Source organism: Rhinatrema bivittatum, chromosome 13 (assembly GCF_901001135.1).
Source record: "Rhinatrema bivittatum chromosome 13, aRhiBiv1.1, whole genome shotgun sequence".
In the NCBI taxonomy this organism is placed as follows: Eukaryota; Metazoa; Chordata; class Amphibia; order Gymnophiona; family Rhinatrematidae; genus Rhinatrema; species Rhinatrema bivittatum.
In genome coordinates, this window is record NC_042627.1 from 8,586,800 (window position 1) to 8,600,162 (window position 13,363).

General features: G+C 49.4%; 1 protein-coding gene across 2 annotated transcripts in view; it reads left to right on the forward strand.

The window, feature by feature from the left end:
* Positions 1–1,449: 1,449 nt before the first annotated feature.
* UBE2Q2 (ubiquitin conjugating enzyme E2 Q2) overlaps positions 1,450–13,363 on the forward strand; it is a 39,577-nt gene continuing 27,663 nt past the window's right edge. The window contains exons 1-3 of one of the 2 annotated variants that reach the window (XR_003852308.1): positions 1,450–2,009; positions 5,957–6,061; positions 11,942–12,046. Coding sequence is in view for 1 of the 2 variants with exons in the window: in XM_029574335.1 (XP_029430195.1) it covers positions 1,854–2,009; positions 5,957–6,061; positions 11,942–12,046 (366 nt within the window). In the remaining variant the exon portion in view is untranslated. The remainder of the gene's footprint in view (positions 2,010–5,956; positions 6,062–11,941; positions 12,047–13,363) is intronic. The other variant, XM_029574335.1, reaches the window with a different exon arrangement.

A 13,363-nucleotide genomic window follows, 5' to 3' on the forward strand; every position in this document is an offset into this window, starting at 1 on the left:
GAAAGTGAGTGAGTTTCCGTAGCAATCACAAACTGTAGGAGTGAGTGGATTCCTGTATTGGGCACCCTAAGAGTGAGTTCTTGTATCAGTCATACAGCTCTGGGAGTGAGTGGCTTCCTGTGTCAGTCACAGACCCTGAGAGTGAGTGAGTTCCTGTGTCAGTCACACACCCTGGCAGTGAGTGGGTTCCTGTGTCAGTCACACACCCTGGCAGTGAGTGGGTTCCTGTAGCAGTTACACAGTCTAGGAGTGAGTGGATTCCTGTGTCAGTCACGCACCCTGGGAGTGAGTTAGTTCATATGTCAGTACATTCTGGGAGTTCCCCTGTCAGTCACACACCCTGGCAGTGAGTGGGTTCCTGTGTCAGTCACACACCCTGGCAGTGAGTGGGTTCCTGTAGCAGTCACACAGTCTAGGAGTGAGTGGCTTCCTGTGTCAGTCACAGACCCTGAGAGTGAGTGAGTTCATATGTCAGTACATTCTGGGAGTTCCTCTGTCAGTCACACACCCTGGCAGTGAGTGGGTTCCTCTGTCAGTCACACACCCTGGCAGTGAGTGGGTTCCTGTAGCAGTCACACAGTCTAGGAGTGAGTGGCTTCCTGTGTCAGTCACAGACCCTGGGAGTGAGTTAGTTCATATGTCAGTACATTCTGGGAGTTCCCCTGTCAGTCACACACCCTGGCAGTGAATGGGTTCCTGTAGCAGTCACACAGTCTAGGAGTGAGTGGATTCCTGTGTCAGTCACACACCCTGGCAGTGAGTGGGTTCCTGTAGCAGTCACACAGTCTAGGAGTGAGTGGCTTCCTGTGTCAGTCACAGACCCTGGGAGTGAGTTAGTTCATATGTCAGTACATTCTGGGAGTTCCCCTGTCAGTCACACACCCTGGCAGTGAATGGGTTCCTGTAGCAGTCACACAGTCTAGGAGTGAGTGGATTCCTGTGTCAGTCACACACCCTGGCAGTGAGTGGGTTCCTGTAGCAGTCACACAGTCTAGGAGTGAGTGGCTTCCTGTGTCAGTCACAGACCCTGGGAGTGAGTTAGTTCATATGTCAGTACATTCTGGGAGTTCCCCTGTCAGTCACACACCCTGGCAGTGAATGGGTTCCTGTAGCAGTCACACAGTCTAGGAGTGAGTGGGTTCCTGTGTCAGTCACACACCCTGGCAGTGAGTGGGTTCCTGTAGCAGTCACACAGTCTAGGAGTGAGTGGATTCCTGTGTCAGTCAGGCACCCTGGCAGTGAGTGGGTTCCTGTGTCAGTCACACATCCTGGCAGTGAATGGGTTCCTGTAGCAGTCACACAGTCTAGGAGTGAGTGGGTTCCTGTGTCAGTCCCACACCCTGGCAGTGAGTGGGTTCCTGTAGCAGTCACACAGTCTAGGAGTGAGTGGATTCCTGTGTCAGTCAGGCACCCTGGCAGTGAGTTAGTTCATGTGTCAGCCTCACACCCTGGGAGTGAGTTCCTGCAGGGGTGAGTGGGTTCCCGTGTCAGTCACACCCAGGGGGGGGAGCCCCTGTACCAGTTACCCAGTCCGGGAGTGAGTGTGTGCATCAGTCACACTCCGGGAGTGAGTGAGTCCGCGTAGCAGTCAGGCGGCTGTAATCGTGGTGCTGGTGCTGGTGCTGCTGCGCCTTTAACTGCGCGGTGGAAGCAGATACAAAGGAGCTGCTGTGAGCTCCCCGCCATCTTTCTGAGGCTGCCCGGCCCTGCGAGGCCCGGAGCCCGCACTCAGCCCACCCCCCCATCCCCTCCCCCGCGTGCGGAGTCCCCCATCGTCGTCGGCCTCCCGGATATTCCGGGCCGTCGCTCCCGGGGGATCCTGCGCCCGGTTCCTCCCCGGAGATGACGGTAAGATGTCCGTGTTAGGGCTGAAGGCTGAGCTGAAGTTTTTGGAGTCGATCTTCGATAAGAACCACGAGCGGTTCCGGATCGTGCACTGGAAGCTGGACGAGCTGCACTGCCAGTTCCTCCAGAGCAACAGCCCGCTGACCCTGCACTGCAACATCACGGTAAGAAGGGGGGGGCCCCCCCCCGGGGGGGATCGGGCGCTCGGACGTCAGCGTGGGGGGGACCCGAGGGCGGCGGCGGCGGCTCCCGGGGGGGAAGTGCGCAGCCAGAGCCTCCTGCCTGGGGCCTGCACGGACGGGCCCGGGCCGGGGGGCGCCCTGCTCCGGAGGGACGTTTCCGGGTGCTACTCGCATCTCCCCCCCCCACCCCTTCCCAGGGGGGCTGGGGAAAGAAAGTGGGGGTGTATTTGGGGTGTCGATGATGCGCCCCCTTGTGGGGTCCTGGGAATATGGGGGGGGGGGGGAGGGTGAGCTTTCTAGGTTCAGGGCAGGGGGTGATGTTTCCAGGGTGGTGGTGGTGGCATTTCCTCTTTATGGCCAGGGGAGACATTTTTTGGGGGTACTGGTGATGCTTTGCGGTGCAGTCTCACAACCCCCACCCTCCTCATGGGACTGGGGGGATGCTTTGGGGACGCTGGTGGTGTTCTGGTGAGGGGTCTTTTTAGAGTGGTGATGATGCACCCCCCTCCTTACCCCCATGGGGGTAGAGAGGGCATTTGCTGGTGACTTTCCTTCTAGGTAGGGCTAGAGGGATGTTTCTGGGGTGCCAGCGAAGGTCTCTCCCCTACTCCCGCTGTGAGGCTGCGGAGATGCTCCCTCCCCATGGGGAATGTTTCCAGGGTGCCCAAGGGTCTCTGTTTAGGACTAGGAAGTCATTACACAGAGATTTATGTCCTCCTCCCTATGGGTGCTAAGAAGCACATTTTCGGATGTCCCTGGGACATATTCACAGAGTGTGCCTTACTCTTTCCTTGGAATTAGGGGCCTGTTTCTGGAATGTCTGTGAGGGCTTGCCTATGGTCAGAGAGCCATTTTTGGGGGGTCTGTAACATTCCCTGTGTCTTAAGGAAACATTTCCTGGTGGTTCTGACACTCCCCCCAGAGTCGGGGACACAATCCTGGAGTATCTTTGGCACTCCTTGGGGGGGGCTGTAGAGACATTTCCAAGGTGTTTATCCTGCTCCCTGTTGGTTTGAGAAAGGAGACAATGTTTCTGATGTTGTTCCTGGTGGCTTTGTTTGCTTTTTAGACCTGACTGGTTTCAGGTTTGGGGTCAGAGCATGTGGCCTTTGTATTGCAGACAAAGTTGTGAATATGAGAGCTCAGAGGAGTGCTTAAGACCTTCCCTGGAGCAAGGCAGTTCTCAGAATATTATTATTAGGCTGAGTAACTCTCCAGGCTGATCTCCCGTGCCCAACAGATAGGTTTGGGGTAGCCTTCAGTTAGGGAAGCTGAAGACAGTTATACCAGTGATGTGTCTCTTTGGAAATTATACAGGTTCTCTTTTTTTATAACAATTGAAAGCTCTTTTTAGTAAAGGTTTTTATTCTGTGCTGGAGGTCCTTTCACCTAGGGCTGTTACTAGTCAGTTAGGCGGGTGTATGTCACCGAAATATACCACGAGTAACTGAAAAGTTACAGTCTGGCAGTGGCTGCCTGATGCACCTACCAGGAGCTTGCAGGGCAGCTGTGAATAAGTAGCACTATATTTTAGTGCTGTATCCACTGGGGTGCATTTGAGTTGCCCGGGTCAAAGTCCTTCTTCAGAAGCTGCCGATGGGATATCTTCTTTTTTTAAAATATGCTGGAGGGAAGCCAGCGGTCAAAAGGTTTGTGACAATACCGAACCCCATCGGTGCAGCTGGAATTGTCGCCTTTTTTACATAGCCGCGTCTGCACGGACAGCGTTGCTGGCTTGTCTCACTGCCCACCTCCGTCATGGATAGAGAACCATCTGCGGTGCCATGCATGTTGCAGGGCGCTTTAAGGGGGGGAGGAAACTAGTGTGTTCGTTTAAAGGGACCTCGGGCTGTCGTGTGTACTCTGGAAGGCAATGGCAACTTTCTTGTACGGCAGAAGGAACGGGCCTCTTCTGTGGGACTGTGGGACCATTTCTTCCAGCTCCCATAAAGGCAGGAGTAAAAGCCAGGCCTGGCTCAGGCACACCCTTCTGCCAGGAGGCTGTTTGGTCGCCCTACCTAATAAATTCGCAGTAAAATTGAGATTATTGTTTCTTGAGGTGGTTTGTTTTTTTTTTCTAGTGTTCAAATATACAGTTTAGTTGACGTGGAGAGAGCTGTTTTGTTTCCAGGAATATCATTGAAGACCAACATTCATTCCAGCGTTGGCCTGTGCTTCGGTAGTGCACATCTACTTCTTAACTACAGTGGGAAGGATACAAGAACGAGGATACGAAGGAAAGCGCTGTTCCAAGTGGAATAGAACCCATATTGTTGATAGCACCAGTAAACAGCATATGCTGCCGGCAGGCAATATTGTAACTGATTGGCCAATCCAGTCTGCCCAGTTGAGATTCTTCCACTTTGCTTAGATAAGCAGACAGCACCCATCTGCAAGCCAGCACCGGTTCCCAGCTCCCTTCCCCCACCACATCAGTCCCGAGCATGCCCAGAATGCACTTGTGCACTGGCCTCCATTTCCACTTTCTGGTAGGCTACTTCAGGCCTCGTCGTTTTTTGATTCTTCCAAGGCCAGCATGTAATCCCAGCACCAAGGCTCCCCTCCATGTGTAGGCACCAAACTTTGGAACAAAACGCACAGCTGCCGAAACCAGCAAGGCTGTTGTCCTAAACCATCCAGTCTCCCCCATGCTCATTGAACCCTAGCCACTCCGTGCAGGTCACGCCAGACGTCCTGGAAGCCTGATGCCGCCCAGTTCATTTTTATTAAGGTCATAACTGCCGCTCCGTGGCGGTGATCTCATTTGGTCCTTGGAAGCTGGATCCAGCCGCACCGTAACTGCCGCTCCATGGAGGTTACTCCTGTTGGCTAAGCCCCCATGGCCTGTGTTGCCACTGGTTTGTGCTTCTGCTAGCCCTTCGCTTTTGAAAGTGAGCTGAAGAACGCTTTAGTATTACGTAAGCTCTTGAAAGCAGAAAATATTTTTAGGCTGGTTATAGATCTGGGCCAAAAAAATGATGGCCCATAATCTTTTCTGTGGGTGGCGTGGATGAGACACCAGCTTAGACGGCAATAACGGGAACCCTGGAAATCTCTGGGGAGGGGGAAAGGAGGTAGATTGGCTAAGTCCTGATCCTGCTGTTGACCATCTCTAGACTGATTTTCTTGTTTGCTGTTGCTCTCGAGCAGGTGGTAGGTCTCCTTTTTAATACATTTCTATGAGGCCAAAACATTTTACAGATCACTAAACATTGCATTTATTGAAAACTTTGTATTCTAGGACTATAATGGGCTGGCAAGCGAAGACTGTGTAGCTTGCGGTCAGGTAATTAACCAGGACCTTGAAAACAATAAACCAGGCCAGCTGAACATTTACAAAATATGCAAATGAAAAGCTGTGGGGATACAAGAAGGGATACCACAGTTCTGCTTTGTACTGACCCTCACTGCATAAGTAGGAAGTCGTCGGAGGAGGAGGGACAAATATTCTTACCTTTCTTTTGCGGCAGAACTTGGTGGTGGTGACACTGTGTGCTGCTGGAGATCAGCGTTTGACCCGTGGGTCAGGTCGCTGACCCTTGGGGAAGCTCCATGGCCTCCATGGATGCACTCTTAACAGGGAGGAGTGGCCGGAGCTAAGGTGGGATATATATAGATATAGATATCTATCTATATATATAGATAGATATAGATAGATATAGAGATATATATAGATAGATATACAGCTGTAAGCTTGAGGACAAGTTGCAGGTACTATAAGTATTTTTTTCTCCTCTTTCTCCCGTGGGAAAGGGGAGGCCTGAGACTGAGAATCTGTAACACACAGAGGTCTGAATAACTTGGTTTCTTAAGATTTCTGATTGATGCCTATGAGGCAGCAGCTCTGAATTGCTCACTGTAATGCATGCTGAATGTGGTGTCGTCTTCTGGACTAAGGCTAACCCTGGCTTTTGTTTTTTCTGTTCCAGGAATCCTACCCTTCCTCGGCACCGATATGGTTTGTGGAGTCAGATGACCCGAATCTAACGGCGGTGCTGGAGCGCCTGGAGGATATCAAAAAGAGCAAAACGCTGGTGAGAGCACGTGTGGCTTTCCGTGGCGAGCCCCCCTCCGCCTGCATGGGGCATAAGGCGGTAACGATGCCCGCAGTGGACGGAAGAAGAAATGAAATCGTGCAGGGGGAGCGCAGGCTTTTTTAAAAAGCAAAACACAACTGGACAAGTTGCTTAGCAGGCGGCGCGCTTCTGAGGTTTTGCACGTGAATACAGGTTAGGTGTGAGGTGGATGAGGATTGGGAAGGTCTGCGAGTGCCACGGCCTTCCAGGGTGTGTGGTGGTTTAAGGATCACCGCGGCAGGCCTGGATTTCCCACACCGGGGGGAGCTCAGCCTGCTGATAGATGATATTATCTCTCCTGCTGCCTGGGAGAAGGTGATCGTCTGAGCTGGGTCCCAGGTGTCCAATTGTTATAAATTACTTCATGCTGTACGTTAACAACACTGGGACTGAGTTCTGGGCCATTTAGAAGATTAGAACATTTTATCTTTCTAAAGTGAGCGGTAAGGGTGGGGGGGGGGGCAACCTGATAACATTGTCCGGGACCCCATAAAGGATTATGTATGGCGGGAGTGTTCAGGGCCGCAGAGCTTAGGTCAGAACTGCTGAACACTGGGTTTACTTCAGAGGCTTCCAGCGCTGTAAGCCGGGGAAGGTGGCGGGCGATGCAATGTGAAATGGTTGGTTTATTTATTTATTTAGTCGTGGTTCCAAAAGCAGATCACAAGGGTTTCCAAAGTCGGCGATCAAATTCTGGGGTGCAATTAGTTATTGACTTCTCACTAGCACCCGAGTTATGTGATAGTTGCATTCATTATAAGATTGGGTGGGGGTGAATGCTGCGCCCTGCATGCACTTTTATGTCATGGCCACTCTCTGGTTAATAACAAGTGGGGTTACCCTGCCGGCCGGCCTTGGGTAACCTCTGCCTTTGGGCGGTCATCTCCCCCTCCCTCGTCTGTGTCGGCAACAAGACAAAGCCGAAAAATTGGACTAAAAAATACTTGCTGAAGTTTTAATGATGCAAGAAGCAGATGTTTTGTAGATTCTACTTATTATTGCTGGTTTTATCTTTATACAAGTCCTGTTTTTTAAAAATTATGTAGTAAAATGTTTGTTTGTTTGTTTTTTTATAAAAGGCAGCGAGAGAGTGGCCAGTGCTTGCTGTTTGGCACTTTTAGATTTTTTTTATGAATTTTATGACCTTGTTCTATCGTATACTTTTACATTTATTTTTATTTTTTATTTTTTTTAATCGGGCTGTCAGAAGAGGGTCCATAGGCTCACGGCAGCAACAAAATTAAAAGAGCTATTGTATAACAAGTGAACCATTTTGGGGTCTACTTGAAAACATTTATGCAGTTTAAAATCAGCATTTCAATCGCACGAATGTTTCCGTTTTTAAAATCTCCCCCCTCGGCGCGGCGCACGTTTTTATCTGCACAAAATGGGCTCTGGTATTTAGCGGCTTGGCATGATATTCAGCCTCTAGGCACTGCAACAGCCAACTACCCTCTCGCTCCGAGTGAGAGCCCTGGGGCTGCTGCCCCGATGGTCCCAGCCGTCCTGCACCTTGCTCTCTCCCTCATCTGTCAAATGTTTAAAAAGTTGGGCCATCCTGCACTACCTCCCTTCTGTTGTTTGTTTTATTTTTATTTTTTTGGACAAGAGGGAGGGAAGGGAGTTCCTCCAGCCTGGCTTTAAAAAAAAAAACCAAAAAAAAAACTTGACAGTACAGGAGGAAGGGAGGAGGTTGCGGGCACAGCCTGGCGTCTTTGAAATTTTGACAGGCGAAAAGTGGGGGAGATGGGATCTGCCCCTTTTTTAATATGACAAGGAGGAGTGGCGTGGCCTGGCTTTACAGGAGGGACCGACAGAGGGACGTAGGGGGGTCGGGCCAGGCTGCCTTTTTTTAAATTTGAGGGGAGGGGATCTGTAGGGTGGCCCACTCTATGTTTAATTGGCAGGAGAAAAGGGGCGATCCACAAGTGACTTTTTTTTTCCCCCTTTTTTTTGTATAGGAGGGAGCACAGGACGGCCTGGCTTTTTTTTTTATTTTATTTTCAGGATGGTGGGAGGATCCGGAGCCAGCATTTTATTTTTTTTATTTGTCAGGAGGGAGGATGATTGGGAGCAGAGCTGAAAGACTTGGTGATTTTTTTTTTTTTCTTTTGGTTTGGTTAGCGCTGGTCCTCGGCTGTAAACCGAGACACTTAGGTTCACTTATTTATCTGGTTATCTTGGCCACTGTTTGAAATGCACCCCTTTTGTCAGTTTGCTTTTTAAATCCTTCTGAAACTATTTGAAGGTCTCTTCTCTCTTAAGGATCTTCTTCTCCCCGAGATGCCTTTCCGTCCCGTATAATAGAGCACTTCCGTGATATTTCATTTGTGGCAGGGTGGGCATCTGTAAACCTGCCCTGCGCCTCGTTCTATCACTGCTGCTGGTTCCCTCTTACCTGCGCAGGCTCAAGTTCCCCATCTCTGCTGTTCGTTGCGGCTGTCGGCCCGTACGGGTCGCGCTGACCTGCTTTGCCAGTTTCCCTCTGTGCAACGGTCCTGCGGGGCCGGAGGCCAGTCCCTGAGCCACACGGGCGCGCACCTGTGCACATGCTGACCCCCGACAGATGCTTCTTGCAGGGTCGGGATCTAAGCACGTTTTATATAACTTAAATTGTGTCGAGCAAATAAAAATATTTAAAATAGATCTGCTTCCCATTTCATAACCACATGGTTGGGATCTGATCCCAGACTTTTTTAGGTGAGGAAATCTTCTTCAGTTTGGGTGCTATAAAAGGACAAACCTCTGGAATTCCAGGTTGGAGGTTTCGGGATGCACGGAACCTCATTTGTTGCATCTCTCGGGTTCCAGGTAACCAGCGCTGCTTTGGGCGTCTGTACTAGTCCATTGAGCCCAGCATCTGGTCCCAGGTAGCCAGCAGATCCCACATAATTGATCGAATTCACTCCCAAGGATAAGAATTGGCTTTCCCAAGTCTACCTGGCTAGTAACTATTCATGGACTTTCACTCAGGAGCTTATCCACTCCTCTTTTGGAGGATTGACCACATCTTCTGGCAAGAGATTCCATAGCTGAATTGTGCACGGAGTGAAAAAATACTTCCTACGGTTTGTTTTAAATCTGCAGGTTGTTAGTTTCATGGGTAAATAACCGTTCCCTATTTACCCAGTCCACCCCACTCATGATTTTATAAATCTCAGTCGTATCCTCTCTGTCATCTCCCTTCCAAGCTAAAGAGTCCTAATCAGTTTAGCCTTTCTCCATAAGGGAGCTTTTCCGTCCCCATTATTATTTATTTTTGTCACCCTTCTCTGTCCCTTGTCTGTTTTTGAGATGGGCGACCAGAGCTGCACACAGTACTCGAGGAGCGGTCACACCATGGATATATACAAAGACATTATGATATTCTCAGTTTTAGTCTCTGTTTCTTTCCAAATAATTCCTGTGTGCCACCTCTTACTGAACTGAAGATTTTAAGGTATTGTCCACAAGGTCTGAAAGGTCCTTTTTATTTATTTATATTCTGCTTTTCAGCGCTTCAAAGTGGATTACATTCAGGTACTGTAGGTATTTCCCAATCCCCAAAGGGCTTTTCCTTGGTGGTGACTCCTAACGCTGACCCCAGAATCATGTGCCTGTTCTTGGGATTATTATTCCCTATGCGCATTCCTTTGCATCTGCCAGTCCGATGCCCGTCTCTTTGTCTCACAAGGGTCCTTCTGCAGTTCCTCACAACTCAGAACAATTTTGTGTCCTCTGTAAATCGGGTCACCTCGCTGCTTGTTCCTTTCTCCAGATCATTTATGAATATGTAAACAGCCCAGGTCCCAGTACAGACTCCTGAGGCGCTCCACTGGCTACCTTTCTCTGTTTGGAAAACTGACCATTTAGTCTTAACCTCTTTTCCTATTTTTTTATCCAGATACCAATGCAAAATAGGACACCACCTCTGATCCCATGACCTCCCAGTTTCCTGAAGAGCCTCTCACGAGGGACTTTATCTGGATTTTCAGAGGGCATTTTACACTATGGGGTCGATTTTTAAAAGGAGCGCATGCGCGCCGATTTTATAATATACGTGCGCAGTTTATAAAATCCGATGGCCACGCGCACATGCACACTGGATTTTAAAATCCGTGCGGGCAGCCCATGACTCGCGCGCAGGGGCCGAAATTTTATAACCTACGCGCAGCGAAGCAATGGGCCGGGCCCCAGTTCCCTTCCATTCCGCTCCAATTAGGGAACTTTCCTATCCCTAGCCCTACTCTTCCTACCTCTTCCCCTCTCCACCCCGACCCCTAAATCTATCCTATCCCCCTTTTTTTTTTTTTTTTCTCGTTTTGCAACGTACTTCATGCCCCAAGTTTGACGTAAGTTGTGTGCGCCGGCCCGCTGCCGGTGCGCGAGTCGTCAGGACAGCACAGACCGGCGCCGAACTGGCCCCCCCCATTTTGCAGCGTCCGGCTCTTTGGCGCGTAAACCCCGTTTTTTTTTACGCGCGTGGCCCTTTTTAAAATCAGGCCGTATATGAACTGGCTCACCTTTTATCCGCATGTTTTATTTATACCTTCGACAAAACCCAGAAAATTGGTACGGCAGGACTTCCCTTTGCAAAAACCATGTAGACTCTTCCCCATTAAACCCCTCAGCCTGCCCAGCCTTCTCTACTTTGTAGATAGGAGCAAGCCCTGTTCCATCTCTGCCCAGAGGAAAAAAGCAAGAGGGCTGGAGACGTCGTGCTTAACGCTAGAGGAAACCGTTTTCTCAAAGGATGTTCTTCCTGAGTCCGATAATTCATTAATTTTAGAAATCTACGTGGAAGTATGGGCTAAATGCATGGATAAGTCTTCGTAAGCTGCCTCCTCTCCCAGCCCTTCTAATATGATAAAATGTCATGTTTCAACAGATTTCTCTCTCGCACCCATCAGAGTTTGGGTCGGGTCACGAATAAAACATTAGAAGGTCATGACTAGAACCCCATAACCTGCCGCAGAATCTAACGGTGCAACGGAGCACACAGGCTGGGCAACACGATCGGTTTGCAAAATCAAGTGCCTCATTTTAAAGCCCTCCCTAAAGCTGACGCATCAGGTATTTCCAGGGTGAATTCCAGAGTAGGCCCGATCCTGGGTTTCGGCATGATGCGCGTTTCGTATTGAGAGAACCTTCCATTTCCCCTGGCTTGCAGGAGGGTAGAAATCCTTACATAGCATTAATCCCGGGGAGAGAGAAGTGATTCAGGAGTTTATATATCCACGTCGGGATCTTAAATATCACTCGTTACTGAAATGGGAGCCAGTGGAGTGAGCATAAAGCCAGGCTAATGTGCCCTCGTGGCTTTGCATCAGTAGGTATCCGGGTGGTAAAGTCTTAAATGGCTCGATGGTAGGCCATAATCTAAGGAACCGAGATGCGTGTTTTTCTTGCATAATGCGACCTGAAGTCCCATGCACAGACACTGAATTTGTTTGGCACGTTGCAGCCATTCGTGACACTTGATGTAACTGCTTTTGAATATTGATAACTTGATGTAACTCACGTTAAACTCTTTTTTTTTTTTTTGATGGAAAAGATAAATAAACGATGATGATGAAAAGGAGAAGTAGGTAATGTTATCTAAAAAATATAGAACCAAAGCTAGTTCATGACCAAGGGCCAGATGTGGATACACAATGGGAAATCCCTGTAGTAAATCTGACCCTTAAATGTGTTAATATTATCACCAGGCTTTGTTGCTGTAAGTTCTGACCCTTTATGTCATTGTAACCATATACATGGCATTTGTGCCTGGAGTAGGACACGTTTTGTAGCGTTTCATTTCAGTTTTTGGTAAAACTGTTGTGATTTATAATGGGATTTTTTTTTTCCAACCTTTAGCTTCTCCAGCAGCTGAAGCGATTGATTTGTGACCTGTGCAGGTTATATAACCTTCCTCAGCACCCAGATGTTGAGATGTTAGATCAACCACTACCAACAGGACAGGTAACTGCCAGCGCCTGCTGTGTTTCCTGCTGCCTCGCCTTGCCTCACCTCTTTATAAAAGCAGGCTAATCTTTGGCCAGCGCGTCTTTTGGATAACAAAATCTAAAATGGGTGCAAAGGTTTATGAGCCGTCAAGGTAGCGAGGGCCCGTTTTATTCTAGTGTAATTCACTCCTCTTTGCCAATAAGCCCAGAGGCCGTGAGGTCCCCCCCACTGTGCAAAAGGCAAGTTTCCCTGCTTGCATGGCCACCGCCCGACACAAGGTGCTGAATGCGTTCTTCCTCTGGAGGTCTTCTCCATCCTCCCATTCCAGGCGTTACAGAGGTTTGTTCCCAGGAAAAAGCTGCCTCTGGTCTTTTGTGTACCCTAGGATGGAGGAATGTGCCCATGAGCCGTCCAGTAAGCCCGGCAGTATCAGAACCTCCAGCTCCTTGGCCTGGCTATTTCGGCATCCTCTCCGGGAAGACCCTTCAAGACTAAGGAGCCAAAGGGAGGAGTATTTTCCTATGGAATTCTGAGCACCTCTTCCTCACAGTTCCTAGGCTTGTTTGTAGGTAAAGAAATAGAAATATATAGAAACTGAGAGAGATACTCCGGGGATGAAATAATAGGAGCGGGAGGAATAATACACACAGAAGAAGGGAGACCCAGAGTCTGTTTTCAGGTGATCTCAGCTGAGATTTGGAGAGACCCTACTGCTTGAAGGCAGCCGTGACCTCCAGTTATGCCTGATCCTGGGCCCAATCTTATGTAGAAGTCACTAACGGAACTGACGACTGGGGGGTATTTCTGGGCAGTGATTGTTCCCGGAGATCAGTAAGACCCTGCAGCTCAAAGATGGGAAACAATTCTAACGGACAAGTATTATTAATTCTTCTTCGTCCTGCTACACCAGTCCAGATAAGTGGGTTGTCTTTCTCCCCCACCAACCGATGGAGGCAGAGAGCACAGCTGTCTCTGGGATGTCATCACAGCTGGTGCACATGTGGCGCAGTCCAGAATATTCCTCCGTATTCTCTGCCTCCAGCAGATGGTGGGATGCACTGGTGGTACAGCAGGACAGGGCCTTCCTAGCTCTTGCAGTTAAGGTAGGGCAGAAGGGGTTTTCCCCTGGACATTTGAGAGCCAGGCTCTCCAGAAGGGGGTTGGGCTGGCAGTATTAAATAAATAAATCTGCTTCCTCATGTCCCCCCTTTCTTTCAATTGGCCTGGCTGCATTACAGGTTTTCTTAACTAGAAAAGAAAGCAAACCAGAAAGGAAAGAGAACCTGCTTTAGAGTAGGTTCAGTCTCCGTTCAGTGCTGCCAGCGTTTGGGG